Source organism: Mastacembelus armatus, chromosome 5 (genome assembly GCF_900324485.2).
Source record: "Mastacembelus armatus chromosome 5, fMasArm1.2, whole genome shotgun sequence".
Lineage (NCBI taxonomy): Eukaryota > Metazoa > Chordata > Actinopteri > Synbranchiformes > Mastacembelidae > Mastacembelus > Mastacembelus armatus.
The window spans coordinates 17,983,010-18,005,172 of NC_046637.1; the positions used below are offsets into that span (position 1 = coordinate 17,983,010).

Sequence of the window (22,163 nt, forward strand, 5' to 3'; positions counted from 1 at the left end):
TGATGCAGCACTACACTGAAGGGATCAAAAGGGAGTTGGGGCTGATGGGATAAGTAGGAATATTTGTTTTGAAAGTTAGTGGACATGAATCAACATAATTATATCCAGGATGAGGTGGAAATTATGAGTTAGGAAATGAGCGAGGACAATGAGGGTTGAGAGTAACTGAGGCATTAGCATTCAATACTCCTCTCTACTCATCATTCTTGCTACTGATAGAAAAGCATGCAGATTATTTGTATATGCTGACATTTTGGACAGGATGGACTAAATATTTTAGATTCCTAAACACAGTCTTAAATGAGAGCCTCCTCCATTTTTTAAATTGTCCTAATACAGTTTCACAACCAATACTACATGGGGGAAGAGTGGGGAGAAATAAAGTAAAAGGGTTTTGATCACAAGCAATATTACACATAGAGAGGCACGGTAGAGTATTGTAAGAAAGTGTTCCACACACAGCAGCGATGGGTAGTGTGGTAAAGTGTAGCCTTGCCGTTTCCTGCAGATGATGATGGCCAGAAAGGTGACCAGGGCACACACCAGGGCCATGCAGATCCAGATAATGGTCATGGTGTTGTAGCGCAGAGGAGCTGCAAAAACACAAAAACACACTGTGTTAGCTTAGGAACAAGATGCCATCGAAGACCTCAAACACATGAGCAAAAACAGGAGGTAGCGTGTACCTGAATAAACAAGAATTTGTTTAGCAGTTTCTAATTAACTTCTATCTCCATTTAGAAAATTTGTCCATATCATTACAGGAAGGAAACATTCAGCTAATTTTGTCATCTATTTTGAAAGACTGAATGTTGTCCCAGATTCATAAGAAAGCCTATATCTTTAAATACACTTCATGAACTATTTATGAACATGTAACATTAACTGTAAAAAACCTAAACAAATAAAAAAATCTATATTGCTTTTCCTTTCAAATTATCTGGAACATAAACAAAACGTTATTATACATTATACTTAAAGGTCTGGGTTACATTTTATTACATTTTTAAATAGAAAAATGCATGAACTTAAGCTTTATTGCACATAAATGTACTTAATAACAATAACATTATTGTTGTACATACTGTATGTTATAGGTTTTTTATGGATATATTTTGTTTAAGCATTTTAACTGTGTTGTTAAGCAAATCTGGTGTTGTGCTCAATAACAATTTTCTCCATGTGTAGAAACAAGTGAGCCAATATTTTTTCAGATCACCCTTCTATGCCAGTTAGAATCCAATTCCAAACCAACCTGGCAACAAATGTAGATGACACTGATGTAGTTCATTCTCCAAAGCAATCATTTCATATTGAATGAACACTAACATTAAGTGCCAGTGCAAGAAAGTAGTGTCCCCCTTATGGAAAATGTGTTTCTTTAAAAGTAAGCAACTTTACTTGCGTTAACCATGCCATAGCTACATGCATATATTTTCATAGAGGGGTTTTGCAGAACTTAATAGCTGAGAGAATAATGACATAAAACATGACATAGAAAAATTCAGTCTGATTATCAGGTTGCTCCTAAAGCAGGGTACTGTTCAGTGTCATGCAGACCTGGATACGACTCTGCTGAGAAACCATAGCGATGTTTGCACAGAGGTAACAGACACGACTGGAAAAAGTCTGTTCAGGAAAAAGGCTATTGGCTCTGTTTTTCATAAACTTTAGGACTTATTGATTACTCAGCATGTGGGCTAGTGGGATGTGCGCAGTCTTCATGTTTTCAGAGTCTGAAAATGAATCATTATCAAGAGCAGGAAAGTCAGGGCCCAGTGAGCAGCAGAACGAAGGGAGACCATTAGTAGGGAAACAGCACTGGGACTCCAACCAGGCAGGAGGTTGCAGACCTAGAGCCTGTTCTGCATGTTAGCTGCCAAAACCTATATTAGGAAAGAAAAATATTCTAATAAAAGGCTTTTTTAGTAAGGCCTAGCTTTGTGTTGTACTTGCCTCTGGTGAACGACTCATGAAGATGGGTATCCCACCCCAGCGCTGTGTATCGCTGTTTGAAGCTGGGATAGGCTGCAGTTCTGCTGACAGGGGTGACCCTCTAACAAAGCAGATCAATGGAATAGAGGGATGGACTGAGGCGGCTATCATCCTCTCTGACACCCAAGCCTCTTTAGCTGTGGACCATGCTGTGCAGTCTGGTCTGGCTTTGAGAAGCTTTCCATGCTAAGTCTTTTAACTAAACAAACTGTTTTCTTACCGGGCAGCATACAGCATATAACTTCTGAAGGGATCCTGTTGCTCGGGACAGGTAGGGGCTTTTAAAGAAATAATGCAGTGATGCAGTGGGTCGACTTTCTGTTTCTCAGTATACATACACACCTGCTTTCCCAGTCTGAATCTCCACATTCTGGCTAAAGCGTCCGCAGCCTGCTGATGTTCTGGCTCGGACCTGGAAGATGTACTTGGTGCCTGGCTTCAGCCCTGACACTCGAGCACTGGTATTTTTAGACTTAAGAGTGGAGTAACTCTGCTCTTCATTATCCTGCAAGACAATCAGCCACGTTTAAGGATTAGAACTGTAGAAACTGGCATAGTGGTTTGTTTATGAGCTCACTGAATGTTCCCATGCAAACATAAGATCTGCTGCTCCATATTAACACATTATATTATAGCTAGTGATTTATAATATAACATGTTACATAAACTGTGGATTTAGAACATTTCACAACAAAAAGCTTGAACTCAGTACGTATTAATGCATTGTACACTTGAATCTATCTAAAGATAGAGCAACTCAACTGTCCAGGTTCTGTTTAATCATTTTAATAAGCTTGTTTTTTAATATCTCTGGTTGTATTAGACCATTGTGTGTAATAATATCAATTTATAAGCATGCAAGCTTTGTGGCAACATAATTTTTTTAATATAATTATATATAACTAAATATATAATATAATTTTTGCAACAATGACAAGGTCATGATTCACCAGGTATTTAATTTCTTGGATGAGCCAAAAACAGTCTTTTAATTGTAGTTATTTTATTCATCAACAGTTTCTCACTTGATGTTCCAGAAAGTAGATAAACAGCTTTATTAATTCTCAGGGGGGAACTATTTTGGTGGCTCATTTGCAGTAGATACCGTAGGTAACAGCAAACAACACCAACACATAAACACATATACCTAGAAGTATGTATCCCAGGAACTCTCCTTTAAAAGTTGTAACACAGAAATATTTTAAAATAATATCAGATTGATGGTACAATATAGAACTATCAAATGATCAGCTGGAGAAATATGATTATTTAGGTGTCTCATTACTTAATTACATGGAGAGTTTTACTAACTACTTCTACAGTACTACTGCTCTGTCTATTCTAACCCTGACAGAATAGGGAAGTTAGAAAGTATTCAGAGCTTGACTATGATATTGATTATAATTAATTAATATCAATTAATTATTGATTAGATTACATTAGATTAGATTACATTAGATACATTGGATTAGATAACACCTTATTGAGGAAAACTGAGGTGTTACAGCAGTAAGAAAAAGAGTTACAACAACAACAACAACAACAATAATAATAATTTTGTATGTGAGAATGAAGTTGTAAGGAAAGTTAGTCAGAAGTCTGCATAAGGGCAGAGAAGTCACAGGAGCAGTGTTTGTCTTATGTTTATGTTTCTTCTCAACCTATTGCTTCATTTGTTATAATACAACTTGTCAATTTATATAGTGCATGTTATTTTATTAGAATAAATTTCATTCATCATCATCACCATTGCAGCTGTTCCCACCTGCATGCTACGGCATCTTTGCAAACTCAATTCAGATGTACTTTATAAATGTGGAGGTAAAATAAGTTCAACAATAATAGGAGGTGCAAGGTGCATCCAAACAGCAAAATAAGTGAATCATTCATGTGTCCTTAGAAAGGATAAGAGCCTAATTATGAAAAAGTGCTAGGTACAGAAATAAGAGCCTTTTTTTGTCTTCATTACCATCCTCAGGTAGTGTACTGCTGCGGCGGTCTCTACCCTCACTGTGACTCATTGTTTAGTACAGTACTACAGAAACCTTAAGGAAGCACATTGCTGACTTGTCCACTTGAAATCCCCCACAGACTTCTCACCCCCCGAGCGAGGCCAGATTAAGACACCAGCACAAGAGACCGGCTAATCCTTCACCCTCCTGTTTGTTTGGCTATGAGGCTCTTGGCTCCCAGGACAATCCCTCTGCAATTAGTTGATTTCTATCATCACACATGCACACACACACATATACATCTACCCATCCAAACACACATCCAACATTCTCACACATACACACACACACACCAACAGCAATTAGCTTGTTGCGAGGCTTCTGCGCCTGCCAGCCGCTTGCTGTCACTGTCACTTTCACTAAGTTGGAATCTACACCATCTCATCCTCTTCCTTAGTCTCCCTCTCTCGACCCCCATTTCCTTTCAATTAGCCAAGCTGCCAGCAGGATCTTTTTCTAGGATTAAGATATCCAGAGTCTATCCAACAGTCACTCCTCTGCATTCACAATATCTTGCCTCAGCTTAGTCACAGCCCTTTGAAGACAATGTGCTTAGGAGTGTGTCACTTCCCACCCCCATAAGCTGGCTAAATAGTTTAATGTTGGCCGTTTTTGGAAAATAAACTGACTATGTCAACACAGCCTTAAAATAAGTAAGTACAGTATTTTTTTTCTGCTCTGTAATTGCAGCCCTTGAGTGCTGCAGTTGGTTGAGTACCTTCTCATAATATTTGATATCATACTCCAGAATTACTCCATTGGGCTGGTCGGGTTCATGCCACAGCAAAGTCACGCTGTTCTGACTGGTGTTCTCCTGGCGGATCGCTAACACTTCAGAGGGGGCTGCAGAGAAAACAGAAGAGATTTCTGCTTTGTTCAACATGATCACAACATATACTGTACATATACTGTATTCTTACATATCCATCAGACACAGAGCAACAAGTGTTTCTGGCCATCTGACAAAAAGTGTCTTTTAGCTCTGTTTTGGTCTCCACCTACTCTAAAGGGGAATTATCTGGATCAGCAGCTGCTAAATGTTCCACTATGTGAACCCAGCTGGTTGCTTACTCTGTTCATCTGCTGTTTGGTGCTGGGCAGGGTGCGTACCGGGCCCTTTATGTGAATAAAAGCTGCCTGCTGCTGGGAACAAGGTGGATGAGAGCAGAAATGTCAGTGAAAGACAATATTTTGGATTAGAAGGAAAACAAGGTGGTGGTGCAGCCAGTGGAAATATTGGATGGATAGAAATAATCTGCCATACAAAAATAGTAACATTTCCAATGTTTGTAAAGCTGAAAGCATAATGAAATACTTAAATACAGCAAAAATTATTACCTCAACACCAATCAGAATTTAGATTAAGTTAGTAGCATTTGGCCTGTTTATAATGTCACAGAAATGTCGGAGTTGGACAGGAGTACTGTTTGCTGACAGTGGCAGCTATTATGACGAATCCTCATGGAAACAACGTGTGCAACTGAATTTGCTTTTCATTATCAGCACAAAATGTTGTTGATGCTGCATTTCTTTCAACGATTGTTATTTTGGCACTTTTGCTAAACTTGACAGTAAGAGAGAGACAGCAAGGAGAAAAGATAAAGTTGTGTGACTATGGGACAAGACTGGATTCACATTTAGAATGATTTGGCTACAAGTCAGCCACCATCATGCCCTATTTTAGATTATTTTTGGGGCATTTTTCTTCTTTTACATAATTTATACTGAGTAAGCCCAATATAAATCCTGGACATCACAGCTGCATGGTATGAACTTGAGTTATCTCAGCCCTACTGGTTATCCTTTATTATTTAGCCTTTGCCCTGTCCTGTTAAGTCTAAACATTTTTCCACTATAGGAACGGACAACCAATAATCTTGAATTTCCTTAAACTGAACTATGTCAACCTGCATTTTCAAGATACTGTACAGCTTTAGTGCAAAGTACTGCATTTTTACAAACCAAAATGTTTTAGATAAAAAGGTGACGAGGTGAAACGTCCCAGATATTGATTTTATCTGACCTGTACTGTACATGTAATGGCCTTTAAACACGAGTATTGTTATGTAAGTAATGGGCCCAATTTTGTAGTAGCAGCTCAACAGATTGGAGCCAGCCCACCTCCTAGATCAGCTCTGTGACCCTCAAGACATGTCGGCTGCCATCCCAGTTTTCTCAACTTTCCATAGTTGTACAGCTGTGTTAGGTATATCTGTTCCTCCAACTAGACTTTCTGGAACATATTTCATTGTCTCACCCTGCCTTGGTGAGGGTATGAATTATCCTGTTCATCTGCATCTCCTTTCACTTTTACAGAGCTGCAGAACACAACAAGCAACCCCTTTAATACTGTCACACATTATTGATTGTATATAGATGCACACATCCTGCTAGAGTATAGCTAAACTTGTGATGCCTCTGCAAATATATTGTTGTGTGAGTAGCTACAACTACATTGACAGGAAGTGTACATAAAAGCAGGAGCCATGACGGTGGATACATGTTAAATTACAGCAAAGTGAAGTTAGTGGAAAAAGGCCCACAAGTGACAAGTGACAAAACCTGCATTATGAAAACTGTACATCAGCGTTTTGAACCCTACCTGCCTGGTTTGTTGTGATGTTCACCAGTGTGTAAGGTGCTGGCTCGTTGCTCAGATGTGTCACTGCATTCATGGCCAGGATGCGGAAGGAGTAGTTGGTGTGCGCCATCAGGTTGAGCACTGTCACCCAGGGCTCAGTCAACCCAGTCTGTCGAGGGATGAATCGAACTACTGCAGCACCCGAACGTTCCACCATCCCTCCTCCACCACTCCCAGTACTGCCCCCTCCACCTGACTTTCCTCCACCAGGGCCTCCGGGGGAGGATGCACAGTCCTCGCAGAGTCCCCCTTCTCCTGAGCATTTCTGACACAACACACTGTACTGCAGGTCGCTGCGACCTCCAGTATCCAGAGGGCGATCCCACTCTAAATTCACAGAAGTCCCGTTGACAGAAGAGATGACGTTTACTGGAGCAGATGGAGGGCCTGAGGAAAAGAAAGACAGAGGTTTGAGGGCATTCACAGTTTGGATCACAGTCTAAAGAAATAAATTGGATTTTCTAGGCATAGATAAGGTTGGAACACTCTATAGTTGCTAACGTGCATTATGCAAGTGTGTTTGTGTACATACTCTACTTTGAGGTGTTCTTGCCGGTGGGATAAGGTTTTCTGGTGTACTGTGTGTGTTTGTGCTTACGGGAGCATAGAGCTGCTGGTGGGTCATCTGCTGCTCGATAGTAGTTGGAGTCACAGGGGCAGGAGAGGGCAGCTCTGGTCTCTGAGTGGCTGTGTTGCGGACATTTACCACACAGGCCATCACCCGCCACAGGCTTATAGAAGCCCACCTCACAGGCTGCAGAGAGAGAGAGAGTAAACAGAGTAAATAGAGAACTTGCAGGGAAGGGCTCTGTACTCCCATAATCACTCAGAGCATGATAGATTTTGGAGAGAGTGCAGCCAGAAATGCACAAATCACACTCCTATAGCAAGATGTGCATATCAACACTGCTTCTAGTTTTTGAAAACTGTGTCATCCCCTCCAAAGCATTCATATTAGGACATAAACCCACCACCCCCTCCTGCAAATCTATGTATAATTACAGGCCTTGTAACCGTAGAGACCGTAGAGCAGGGGAGATGAAAGTCATACTTCTTTCTGCTCAGATTTGGACTGAAAAGGCTCTGCACTGTTGATACTCCCTGTGAGACCATCAGAATCCAGACCGTGTTTCAACCTTATTCAGCTCCTCTGATACATATTCACTTTTAACTCTGCACTGATTAATAATGGAGGGTGCTCTGATAAATATATTCTCTTTCCAAGCAGTTAATAGGCTTCTGCTTTGGTAAATGGGGCAGGGGTAAACCTCGCACACCCTGACTGCAGCAGATGCGATTGTGCTCATGTTTACTCTTCCTCACAGGGTAATTTATATATGCTGTGTGTTAGTTTACAAATGCAGTGTTTTCCTAACCTCTCCTCCTGTGAGACTGTTGTAGGTGATTTGACTTCAAAGGTGCTGAAAGAACCATGAAACTGGATAACCAACATAAGCGAAATTATTACAAAGTGAATAGTTAAACTGTATTCTGGATTACTGTGTGAGACATTTTTAGATGTATTTAAAAAGGAATAAAACGTTCCCATGCTTGTGCCTGAAAAGTACACATTCAAATGAGTGAACAGAAACACGCACTGACAGGCATGCAATGGGTGTGCAATTCAACCATTTCATTAGATAATGATGTTTAATTTCACAGATTTTTTTTCTGCTATTTGATCTTTAGCTAAATGTTCATTTGAACCATCGGTAGTTATTAATCTTTTCTGTCAGGGCAGTTGTTTTTCTTGAAAAATGTGACTATTTAAAAGTGTGTAAAGGTTCACATTATCCCTGAAAGATCTAACTCCACTGAATGGAGGAGTTGCTATTTTAAAAACTAGGACATGATCCCTCACCGGCTTCCCACCTGCAAACACCAATTTTTAATGAATTTATTTGTTTGTTGTTATGTCTAGAGGTGTACTAGTGCCAGGAGTCAGAGTATGGAGTCTCTGGCATTGTGTAGTCACAATATGCATAAGTAACTTCAGATAGGTATATGAAATTAAAACCATATGGATAAATAACAATGAAATCTACTAAAAATAAATGAGTATATTCCCAGGTTTAAGCATGGATCATAACTGCTCTGAGAAAAATACAAAAGCTACACCTTTCCAGACTTCCTCAAAGTCGAAAATTCCTTCCACACAAAAGGAAGGCACCATAAGTTTATGAACATTAATACGCATCGATGGACTGTGTGGGGTTATCAGTGTCTGTTCTACATGGCGACGCATATCTGGCTTTATCAAAGCCGATATGTGTAAACTGAAAGCAACACTTGGTTACTAAATGTTTAATAGTAGCAGTTCTATGAAAAACCAAGGACAAAAATGCTCAGCACAACACACACATTCTCCAGCTTAGAAAAGGGAATGAGTAAAAAGGAGGCAGCTGTCAAGTAGGCTTATAAACTAAGAACTGTCTTCTTTTGTGCATAATAATTTTAAACATAATTTATGGTGATTACAGACATGTGACTAATTTATTAACAGCTTTGACAGAAACCATAAAAATCTGAAATAACGTTTACTTGGTATGACACAGTGACTTGTGAGAATGCTGAAAGTTTTGAAACCAACAAAGCAGGATGTATTTTGGGGGGCAAGCCAGGTGAGGAGGAGCTGAAAGTAGCTTGCAGAAAAGGATTTATCAGCTCAGCTTTTTTGCACTGTTTACCAAAGAATGCTGTGCTGAGACAAAATGGTCTGGATTTTATTTACAGACATGAGAACGGCATGACTACAAATCTAGAGGGACCTGCAGTGTTTGCACATTTCAGCTGAGACAGTCCAAGGTTTGTGACTAAAAGTTGGTTTTGAAGCCTGACTGTGCTAGTTATTTATCCTGGGATGTCAATGGCAAGCAGGGGTCACTATGTGCAGTGAGTGACCACTTTCTGAAAATAAAGCTCTTTCCAAAATATACAATCCTCAATTGACTGTTGATAATTGCACTTGTGTCAGCAGAACAAATAGAGGACCTTCTTCTCTGACCTTTCTTTTTCATGTTTTAATCCAATTTCACCCTTTGCAAGTTGTATTTACATTATATAAACATACTAAACATAGGGTTTATGTGGCAAAAGTCCTGAATATTTTCAGGTGCATTAAAACACTGTGTTAGAAAGCAAATCCTTGACAATAAAATGATACTGATAATACTGGCTTGCTGAAGTTGCTGGTGACCACAGTTCTCCTGCCTGGTCTGAGTCCAGCCTGCACAATGCCTGACTCGCCCCTTTCTCCCAAGGGATCCCAACTGACATGGTCAGATGACACACCGGCCTCACACGGGTGTGACTACTGTACATAATTCATATGCTGGCACTTATTTCAAATACAGAGTAGCTAGATTATTTGTTCAAAATATTTAGTGGTTTGCTATAAAAATGATATCTGATATCTTTACTTATCCTCATGTGCACATTGACAGCTTTTTCAGTTTTGCTGATTTTTATTGTTTATTTTATTGATTTTTAATGACATGAAATAAAATAGCAATTCAATCAAATTACAAGCTGGGATAAGTGTCATGCACATTATTTGAAATATAGTTGTTTTTTTAATTTCTTTCATATAGTGTCAGTTTTAGGATAAATCTAACCCAATACAAACACAACAGCTCAGACATAAATTGTAATAAAGATTATTTTCACATATCTTAAATTTTGTCTGGAGGACATGTTAAAACGGCCTTATGTTTAATGCTAGATTCAGCGTAATATTTCATTTACCTCTGTAATGAACCATATACACTTTGGAGTATTATTTGCTGTTACCAACATCTTTAAGTGAACTTGAATCTTGAATTGATTTGCATTTCATTTCCAGGAACTAAAGCTCCAAAATTTGAAACAGTGAAATTTCTAATGTTTACTGAAAATTTACATTGCCACACATAAACGCACCACATACACACCTGCACAGGTGCTGATAATGTAAAAGAGCAGATGCTCAGATATGTACCTGAAGACACAGACACACAAACACATTACAATACAGCATATCGGTACAGATAAACAGACTTGGGATGATAGTGCTTTTCTCTTTCACTGCCAGGGTCGCCACCAGAGTCTAAAACCATTTATGTTTGCAATATTTATCCCAGACTGTTTTCTCTTCCTCCTTTTTTATTCAGTTAATCCCCCCATCTCTTGATGTTTTTGTGAAGCCCCTGAGTTGAAAAGCAGGTCATGATAAACATCAGAACAGCTCGTTCATCAAGGAGAGGGGCGGTGAGCACTTTGAAGTCTCTGACAGATTCACCAGGAGTTCTGCACACACTCATCTCACACATATATATATACACACACACACACACACACACACACAAGAAAAGTTTATGATAATGCAGGACACACTCAAACGTGCACACAACATGAATTTATCAACACACAAGACAATATATAAAGGGAGAGAGAAGGTGGTCACTGTCAAGACCTGTTGTGACAGCCTTGCACTTCCCTTCTGATGTGCTGCTCATTTTGTTCTCCTCAAAATTGATATGGTAATGGGATTAAAATGTCCATGATCAGAAAAAGATTAGGAAGACAGCTTTCTGGGGAATGTGGGGGTATCATGAAGGAGTGGAGAGGGGTCCAACAATACATTTTTCCACCCTAAGGGGTTGTTCCAGCCATTGACCAGGACATCACTAGTAACAGGACTGTAAGATTAAGATTAAGGTTAAGATTTAAACTGCTTTGGGATTGTGGCAAATTTTCACCATTATGGCTTCATTTATTTATATGAACGAATGTGACAAATATTTAGCAGTGACTGTTATTTTTTTTTTTACGATGAAAAGAAGTTTTTCATATTTTGTGTTGACTTCAGCAAAGAGCTCAATAAAGAGTTATTAGAAATTGGCCAAAACCTTAGCGCTATGGTTAAGGTTTAAAAAAGTTTGAAGGTTTAACAGCAAGCAACAGCTTAACACACTAAAATAATTGTAACAGTATAAATAGAAAGCAGACAGACACATACTGTACTCCTCTGTTCAGTCCCATGCCTTTACTAAACTATTTACAGGATGTGCACAGCGGTGCACGTCTAAGCATGTGGGTGTGCTCATGTGTGGTTGCTTGCATGTTGCCTGGCGTGTCAGTACCTGTCAATGTAATGCATTCACTACAGGAGAATTTGCATTACAATGAATCTTAATAGCCATGTGCGGCACTGTGTGCTGACCTTGATTTATTCTCTGTATAAGTGGGTAAATAAATATGTTGGCAAAAGGGAGAGCCGGAGAACACACATCATTGTCCGACACGTGAGGAGACTGAGGGAGGAGCAGAGGGGAGTGGAGGGGAAAGGGGTCTTAAGTGCAATGTGGGTTGGCTGTTGAAAGCTCATATTCAGCATATGTACTGATGTTGAGTCTGTGCTGTTTTAAGGATATTAGTAAGTTTACAAACAAAAAAGTAAAAATAATACATGCATTCCTTCATGAAGAACAAAAAGCATTAAAAAATCATCTACTTTTCTTCTGTGGAGACTGTTGAGATTAATTATATTGAAGTAAGTTTACAGAGATGCATAACCTTTAGTAGCCCTAACGATGAAGCCTTGTGACTGACTGAAATGCATTAGCAACTTCTGATGGTCATATTGCCCCTCGGTTAAATGTACTCTGCGTTTGACTGCATTTATTTATTTTTAATGGCTTTCCAGTAGTATTTCTGTGTTCTTGGTCCATTTTCTTCTGCTGACTGTACACTCACATCATCAAAAGTCAGTTTTCTCTCAGGGCAGGTTTAACACTGGTGCACAAGGTGCTAAATACAAAGTGTCTTTTTTTTTTTTCTTTTCTAGACTTCATCTTTGGAACCAGAAAAAAAAAAAAGTTTTCTCTGTATGGTTGCAGGATCAGCTGTGAGATAACTTTTAACACAGTCTTTTATAGTTAGAAATGGTAAAACAGTCTTTATACTGTACGTTAAATCAAAACTAATCAAAGAAACACATTGAACAGATAACTGTTTCTCTTTCTTTGATTTGCTTTTATTTTACCATTTCAAACCTTCTGTTCAAAATTGATTAATTAATTTTAATTAATTTCTTAACTATGGGGACAACCAAAAGCCTATCATACTGAGAGCAGAGAAGTCAAAGGGGTCGGTAAGTCAGGAGGACTGTGAGACCGTGAATGGCTTTGTAAATTCACTAATACTTTGAAATTAACCTTTAAATGACCCAGTAATCAGTGTAATGATCAAATTTCTGAGAATCAGTTAGTAACCTAACGTGGGAGTAGTCCAGCCTGGGTGAAGTGAACGCATGAATTATCATCTCCCCATTGGGCTTACTTAAGAATTATCTTCAGATTATTCAAAGCTGGTTAAAAGATGATTTAGAGACCACTTTGATTTGTGAAATGAACAAGAGTGACTGATCACTCTTGACTCCGAGATCCTTTACAGTTGGAGTTTCTGCAGTGTTACAGTCTCCAGGTGGTAATGTGCAGTGGTCACAGAATGGATTCATGTGAAAGAGATGGATCAGTAGGAACTCTGTTTTATCTCTGAAAGGAGAAGAAAGTTTTTTGCCATTCAGACAATTTACTGCAGTAAAGCAAACATTCAGGATTGTCCAAGAGGATATGTCCTGAACTGATTTAACTTTTGTCATACTCCTGAATAAGCATTATCACCATATATCAGTCCTATTTATAAAGGTCAGTAAGAGCCTACTACACCTCAGGGAGGCAGTGAGAGTCAGTGGTGATTAGCATTAGCAACTGGCATACATGTACATTTTGTTTGTTTTACTGCCTAAGCCTAACCAAAACGTTTTATTTCCTAAACCTAACTGAGAAGTTTTATTTTCTAAACCTGAACAAGATGTTTTATTTCCTAAACCTAAGCGAGATGTTTTATTGCCTAAACCTAACTGAGATGTTTTATTTCCTAAACCTAACCGAGATGTTTTATTGCCTAAACCTAACTGAGATGTTTTATTTCCTAAACCTAACCGAGATGTTTTATTGCCTAAACCTAACTGAGATGTTTTATTTCCTAAACCTAACCGAGAACTCTAATTTGCTAAACCCATCCAACACATTTTAATGCCTGAATATGACTGAGTAGTTGTCGTTTTAAAGAAGTAACTTATGTAATGTGTCTAATGATGACAATGAAGATCTGTAAGATGAACAAAACCTACTTCTAGTAGGTTCCAGAAGGTGAGTAGGGACAACAACTATTGTCTGAAGGGAAGCCCAAAACTAAATTCAATCTTTGTAGCAATGGAAATCAATGCCAAAGTCACAGATAATTTGACCAAGTGGGGTTATCTATTAGAACAAGAGTAAAAGGCCAAGAACAGAGCCTTGCGGTGAGCCAAAGCTTAAACAGTCAGTGCGGGCACGTTGATTCCTGAGTCAGAGAAGACCCTAACCTATTTAGAGTGGTTCCTTTTATGAGAAAACCATTCTCTAATCATTCTAAAAACATATTAAGGTCAACAGTATTAAAAGTTGTACTGATGTTTAAAAGAAGCAATGCTGAAGGAAAATTAGAATCTAAATTCATCAGGAGGTTGCTGGTGATCCTTATCAGTGCTGTCTCGGTGGAGAAGGAGACATGGCAAGCTGATTGGTTCAAACATTTGCTGATTAAGATAGGATAGCTGTGAACAGACCGATCTTTCAAGTAAGTTAGATAAAAGCAATCAGTTAGAAATTGGTCTGTAATTTTTATGGTGAAGGTGGGGTTTCTTAAGTAATGAAATAATGATAGCCCATTTAAATAAGATAGGTTGGTAAGAAGGTAGGTTAATGAGTTATAGTACGAGAGGCCAGAGTTAGGCCAGAGTTCAGCTAAGTTAAAGATTTCAAGGATACTGAGACAAACAACAAAAGCGGGACTATAATGTGGGGTGTTAATCCATCCATCCATCCATCCATCTTCTGTACCCACTTTTTCCTGAAAGCCAGGGTCACAGGGATCTGCTGGAGCCTATTCCAGCTCTCTCTCGGGTGAAAGGCAGAGGTACACCCTGGACAGGTCACCAGTCCATCACAGGGCCACATAGAGACACACAATCAGTTAATCAGTATAGGTAAATTAAACAAGAATTAAACAAAAAATTTAAACTGAATAAAGGACTGTGAAGTTAGAGACATTGAATGTGGTATTTTCCTAACTCTGGTCAGTTTGACACTGGTATCAAACAAAAATTTCGGATTGTGCTGATTTGTGGATATGGAATTAGAAAAGTATGAGGCATGGGTAACGCATGGTAATCTCTTATAATTTAGAACTGCACAGTGCCAAGAAGCACGTACCCTGCAGACATGTTTTAAAGACCTCGGATGAGCATTACACCAAGGAGCTTGAGCATCTTTCCTTTCTATGTTTTGCCACCACAGTGGCTACAGTGTCAAGAAAGGGAGATCATTTGATAACTGATCAGGAGAATTTGTCAAATTGCCAAATGGGACTAGCAGGAATGGGAGCAATTCCCCCAGAATTGGTAAAACAGTCTATGTGCTTTGCAGCTGGATGGAGGTAGTTTAGCTGGCTATACAGTTTCTACTGTTTCTACTATCAGCAACGACAGTTGGCAGAGCAGTGATTCTTAGGTTAGGGACACATAAATACCAAACTAAAACCAGGTCAAGGGTATTGCCATAGCAGTGAGTCGGCTCATCAACAACCTGAGAGAAACAGCAAACAACAGGATAAGGATCAAAGGGTTTATTAATACAGATGTTAAAATCCCTGATAATGGTAATCTTCTTGCCTTGAGAGACCAAAAATGAAAAAAAGATTATCAAGCTAGTTCAAAAGCATTGAATATAGCCCTGGGGCATGGTAAAGAATGCCGAAAAACAAAGGCGTCATGGCAGCACAATGCAACATACTGACTTCAGCTTCACAAGACAACCACAGAGGAAGAAATGAAGGAGTCACAGTGATGTGAGATTTGAATAATAAACACCAGTGCCATATCTGGTGGCCTTGGAGACAAAAGAATAATCGAGAGGGGAAGCTTCAATTAGAGGTAGCTCAAAGTCTGGGGAAACCCAGGTTTCGCATAAGCCAAGTAAGTCAAGTTTTTGCTCAGAGATACGATCAGGATTTAGCAGATAATGTCCTTATACTGAGAAAACCAGTGTTACGAATGTAACAATGGTGGATGGTGGTTGGGGCAGGAATTGACGCGTCAAAAGGAGTGCTGGGGATGGGATGTTCTGTGATAGAAGAGGAAAAGCGGGCCCCATTGTCAGTAATGGTTTAATGGTAAATTTGTGATTGGTGTGAGTAGTATGTAATTTTACATCTGACAAACTAGAGTGCCTGAAATGCACTACAAAGTATGTAAAAAGCATGGAGGGTCTATTGTCATTGCTCACTAGCTTCATAAGAAGACAGTGTCAGTTTAATATTGTAAGCAAGATGCTTAGATCCTGTTCAAGTTGATATGGTCAAAATGAAAAAGACAGGCACTGTATAAGAATAGCAGATAATTGTCAATAAAAGGAAGTTCTAAAGAGCAGCAGTTTGCTTTCTGTCAAATTCAGCTGTGGATCATATCAAAATGAGAAACATATGAAGGTCCAGACACAACACAACATTTACCAGAGTACAGCACTGATAATATACCTATCAGAGAGAAAAACACACTTTAGAGGACTATGGATTGTTCGAGGAAGATGTCCTTTAATACAATGTGCAGCACAATTGTAGTGAAAGTGACAGGTAAGAGGGGGAGTAGCTTAAGTAGCTTATCAGTGACAGTGGAAACTAAAGCAGTGGGGAAACATCTGGTGATGGCATTGAAGAATCTCACATATTTAATTTGTGAGTCTCTAATAATCAAGTTGGAAGGTGGAAACAGAGGGTCGGCAGGAGTTGGAACCACAGATGTGAGCGCTGGAGTGGAAGACAAAGGCAGAATGGAGGCAGATGATGGCAGTGCTGGTCCTGCTGATAGCCAGGAGTGGAGGCCACAGGAGAAATGGTTTAAGGTGATGTGGAGGGGGAGGGTTTGGCAGGTAAGCTGAGTGAGGGAGCCACAGCATGACAAGATAGGGGAGTGTTATGAAAATTGAGTGGAATTGATCTTAATCTTGAAACCATAGCCTCCTTTTGTAACAGAGAGATTTCAGTTATGATTTTTAATGAATTTGCATTGTCTTTTATTATCTGTTATTATGTGTAGACAAAATTGTCAATTTTATTTATTTAAAATTCAATCTACAGCACAATAAAACATGAAAAAATTAAACTTACAGGTGACTAACAATAAAGAAGTCTCTCCACTGTGTTATGAGAACAGCCAGCAACCAGAAAGAAATGGCAAAATGATAAGAGGAAACGAAGATATAGATAAGTTCAATTTAAAACACCTATTAGAACAAGCCAAGGTAGACATAACAGAAAAACATCTTACAAGGCAAATCAGGACTTCAACTGAACTACAGCCCTGCTGCTTATAAAATACATAATATAGAAAATATGTGTTTAAGTTTCCCTTGTTTTATGTCTACTTATGTTTTCCTTGTCGTTTTATTTTGTCTTGCTTTGTGGGTATATGTTAGGTGGAATGTTTTGTCATGAAAGGCTGCTGCACATTACCAACCCACTAGTAAAAACTAGGCATTAGAAGATCCATCCATCTATTATCTATACCTGCTTATTCTTAATTAGGTTCGCGGGAATTTGCAGGAGTCTATCCCAGCTCTCATTGGGTGAAAGGCAGGGGTACACCCTGGACAGGTTCCGATCAGCTACCGATACTGGTAAACTTCTATCAACAAAATCAGAACAGTTCATCAAGAATATATCCAGTTCTTGCATACTAGACCACGTGCAGCATCAACCCTGTAAAAAAGTAAATGCACTCCAAAATCTAGCGACAAAGTTCGCCAAAGGCTCCTTAGCCAATTCCCCAGGGAGTACATGAAGCCACTAACGAGCCTCTAAAGCTGTCTGAGAGATGGATGAACATGTTGGTGAGATCAGCTATGGAAATGGGTCACTCACCATCTATGCTGTCCCTCCACTTACATTGCTAGCCCAGACACTAACAGCTGGATAGTGGCTCTACCTTAACTGACTGTGTCCTTTAAACGAAGGTGCCCCCTTGTGATAAACCTGATTTACTCAGCATTACATCCAGGTGCATGGAGATAGATGACCTTGTGGATAGAACAGATGGGGCTGGTTAAGGATTCTTAAAGAAGGAGAAATGGATGGGTTCATTTTGTTTGTGTTGAGGTCATAGGACAACCCAGAAAGTTGCGGAAGTCATCAGGAAAATATAACATTTTGAATGTTGCTTGAAAGAACAAGATCTCCCTGAGCATTAGTTCAAGGCTATGCCTAGTGTTTAGCCACAGATGGTCACCTAATGCCGAAGTCCCAACTTAGATAAAAATCACCTGGAGAAAATTTTAAGCTGTCAAAGTGAAAAAGCATCTGTTTATTCCGATGAGAACAATGAGTTTCCTCTGGCAATATCATCACAGCACATCCCCAATGTCATCTACCGCATAACTAGCTGCTCTTATTGAGCCAAACTATGTGAACATAGAGCAAAACTTTACAGTGGCCACTGACACTATAATATTTCTCTATTTAATTAATAATTACTATTGATAGCCTCCAGCCACGTAGCTGTGGGCTGACCTGTCTAGGTGTTTCATTGACAACTTGGCAGGTACGGTAAGATGTCAGTCAACACAAAGTATACATTTGAGATGGTAACCAATGGAACACAGCAGAGGTGAAGACTAAGATCCGTGTGATATAGCATCTAAAACTGCCATGCTCATATTTGAAGGTACAATTTGAAGCCATTTAATTAGGTAACTGTGATTAGCAGAATACTTTTGTTAAGCAGGAAAACATGCAAAATAAGATGTGTCCATTCTAGTAACATTAGTGAGAAAGATAATGTGTGTTGTAATTCAAACTGTGTGGCTCTTTCTGTGTAGACAGTGTTTGCCAATCATGGTCCCATTTCCTTCCTTCATAGTGTTAGAGCTAATTGGCAATTTTACTTTTATTTCAGTAACAACCCCCCCCCCCCCCCCCAAAAAAACAAACTTTACAAATGACAGTTATCACCTATCTTTGCCGTTTCTGTCAACTAAATAAAAAAAAACCTTTGATGTCTTAAATATTTTGTCAACAAAGAAAGACTAAACAGTAATGGAGAGATGAATAAACATGAAGTAATTAGCGTCTTAATGCAAAATCTTACCAAACTATCAAAAGGAATACATTCCTGGATTAATGCCAGCAGTCAACCATCAAAATTCTCCTCTAGATGTTCACTACAGAAATCTCACTGTATTAATGTTCTGCCATGATTTAGCTTCTCCTCTCAAGATGAACCCAGCAAACAGAAATTGTGTGAATCCAGCTTCTGAATCACTCACTGGACAGTGGGTCATAAACTTGCAATAAACTTGTGACCATGGCAACTGCTCACAGCTAAAATGGTGACAATATAACCTTAAAATCCTAATTCACAGTATTTAAGATGTAGGACAAAATGTAAAATATTACTGAAAAATGTATGTGTGATATATCAGTGGTTTGCATGTTTAATGCAAAATTGTTTCAAATTTCAGAATTTAATTTGGTATATGCATAGATATTTTGTTGCTGAGAAAGAAACACCAGATATACAAATGCCCTATTTTGGATATTCATGCTTTGAGAATTAAACATGTAGCAGCTCAGTTAGATTTTAATGAGAATAATATTCTCTATAAAGAGCCCAGGAATCATGTGTTTGTCTTTCATAGAAATATACTGTACATCTGTAAGTTTACTGTAGGTATCATAGCACAGTTGATTCTTCTATACTGCATTTCTGTCTGCCTGAAAAGTATGAATATGCCAGAAGCAAAGACACATATGTATAGCATCAATAGCTTCAGTCCATATACATTCCTGCTTCTTGTTACCACGCTGTTGGGCTCCCTGCTGGGTTCACATCAATTCCATCAATGAAGCCATCACAAAGGGAACATTACCACAGTGTTTTCCTGTGAAAAAGGCCTGGTAATTACAAATCAAACGAGACAAATACATCCCAGTTAATGAGCGTTAAACGGATGTTAATTATCCGATTGAATGACTGTCACCATTAAACTGTGTCTGATGGAGGGAGTGGGAAGAGAAGGGGAAGAGGTGGGGAGGAGAGTGGGGGAGAGGGTCAGGTAGGGGAAGGATATACTCAAAATGGGGCATTCTGAAAGGCATATTAGCAGCAGATTGAGAAAATCAGATGTGTGCAGCGTGGGTGTCGGAAATGCAGGCGAGAGGCATACGGGGAGCTGGCAGGAGAGGGGGGGGGCTAAACTTTTCTTATTCTGACAGCAATTGCTGTGATGCATCAGAGGGGAAATTAATCAACTGTTTTGGATTATTTATATATTTGAAAAGGACAAAAGGGTACTGAAGAGAGAGCTGAACACAGGCAGGACTCACACTGCGTTAATATGGTTGCAACTGGTCTACCAGCCAGCTCCAGCCAAAACATATCCATCTGAGAGGAATCAAAAAAAAAAAAAAAAAAAAACACTTAACATTCAAAACAAGGTACAAGTCCAGTCTGATTCATCAAACTCCTCACATAACAAGGGGCAATCTGCATTTGGATTAAGAAGTACAGGGAGAACGCCTTTGAAACGTAGAGCAGGGGAGTAGGGTCCTCACAGGATAATAAAAATTCCTGTCATGAATGAGGGATGCAGATTGCCAAGACAAAATAAGAAGAACCGAATGCTCTGAAAGTTGAGCAGGGCTTAGACAAAAACAATCTTAGTCAAAACAACACCTTGAATAGTCTAATTAACCTTTGATAGCTGTAACTGTGATGTGAAATTTCGCTAAATTATATTTTGTCACTGCTCTAAGTCTTTTGCTTGTTGAGGTCAATATGATAAATGAGTTTCATGTTCTTGTTTTTGCATGATACTCTTTCATCACCAAGCCAACTATCTCTTCCCAAACAGTGGCTAACATTGCTTTCTATGCCATAAAAAGTCTTACTAATACTAATCTGCTATAATCTATTATTAAGATAGCATTTAACAATGCAGATCGAAAACTGTAACCTACATATTTTGTCTTGGGAATTTGTTATAGTCATTGTTTTTTATGACATTTTATTAATTTTTGTCAAAGTATGAATGAATGATTAAATAACATATTAACATCACAGACAATGATGCCAAGCTAGTACTTCATGACGTTCATCTGCAGAATGTTCTTGCCTCAATTCATTATCACAAAATGATGATGCAGGTAATTTTCCAAGGCTCCACAGGCTCCAGTTTCACTGTGTTGCAATTAGTTTGGTATTTTACAAAATTTCAGTAAAGTAAAATACAAACTGAAACTCCTACATTTTGAAGAGAGGCCCTGTGCCAAACTCTCTTTTGACATTATTTTAGTTGATTACACTGTGCATATCCCTGATTATTATTTGATTATTAGAAATTTTAACGCATTACTATTTTTTAAATGCAAATTAATCATGACCCCAACCTCTTTTCGTAATTGAGGCATCTGGCTGTGTGTGTTAAGGGCCTATCAAACGTGGCTAACACCATGCGTGAGGAGACATCACCTAGTGTGCTGAACATGTTTCATTATAAAAAGTTTCCAGATGGAAGTTTGGATTAAACCAAAGCTCTGTGCACATACCGCAGTGATGAAATGTCTGATGAAATTCCACCAAAGCACAACAGGTACCATCTTCAGCACATATCTGGTGATACTAGCATAGATGCTAGGGCTGAGACAGAGTCAACAATTTGACTTTACATTTCAGAAGAAAACATTATAGTGTACTTTTACTCCACTGCACTTATTTATAACTTTAGTTACTACTTACTTCTTGGAATCAAGTATACAAAACAAAATACAACATCATAAAACTATATTTATCCTTAGTAGGGAATTCAGAAGCCGACATGAGGGTGGGGGGAAATGAAACAGTGTGTCCTCCTCCTCCTTCGTTTCAGCTTTATTACCAGCACTTTAAAGTCTGCAGTATAGCTCTTTCTTGTGGGTGGCATTTTTACTCGTGTTACACTAAGAGTTACAGTTTAGCGTGAACATAATTATTTTTAAGATATAATATTATCTTCATTTAAGTCAAGAGTGTCATGTAACGCTAATGAGTACAGAATACGTATAAACAAAGTTTTTAACGTGTTCATATATTTTATTTGTCCACAGAATCAACTGACTTTGATGGAAGTCTCTAACAACGTTTGAAAATGCTCTCTGTTTAAAATGCCAACATCATTGCAATTCATGACAACACACGCACACACACACATACATTTAAACATCCACATCCATAGAAATTGCACTCCCATCAGTGGGGGGCTGAAAAGGGAGACGTAAATGACAGCGCCCTGTGTGCACATCAGTTTAACTCAACAAGAAGTCAGGGCAGAAAATCATTTGAAGAAGTCCTGCCGTCCCTTCAGACAGAGGCTGCCAGCTTCTCAGTGATCTGCTATCATGTT

The 22,163-nt window shown here is 38.9% G+C and overlaps 1 protein-coding gene across 1 annotated transcript in view; it reads right to left on the reverse strand.

The window, feature by feature from the left end:
- The window catches only part of epha8 (eph receptor A8), a 99,796-nt gene that overhangs the window by 11,230 nt on the left and 66,403 nt on the right, over window positions 1–22,163 (reverse strand). The window contains exons 7-11 of the mRNA XM_026306166.1: window positions 7,247–7,402; window positions 6,610–7,035; window positions 4,726–4,850; window positions 2,338–2,500; window positions 461–593 (exon numbers count right to left, since the gene is read on the reverse strand). Of these exons, the coding sequence (XP_026161951.1) occupies window positions 461–593; window positions 2,338–2,500; window positions 4,726–4,850; window positions 6,610–7,035; window positions 7,247–7,402 (1,003 nt within the window). The remainder of the gene's footprint in view (window positions 1–460; window positions 594–2,337; window positions 2,501–4,725; window positions 4,851–6,609; window positions 7,036–7,246; window positions 7,403–22,163) is intronic.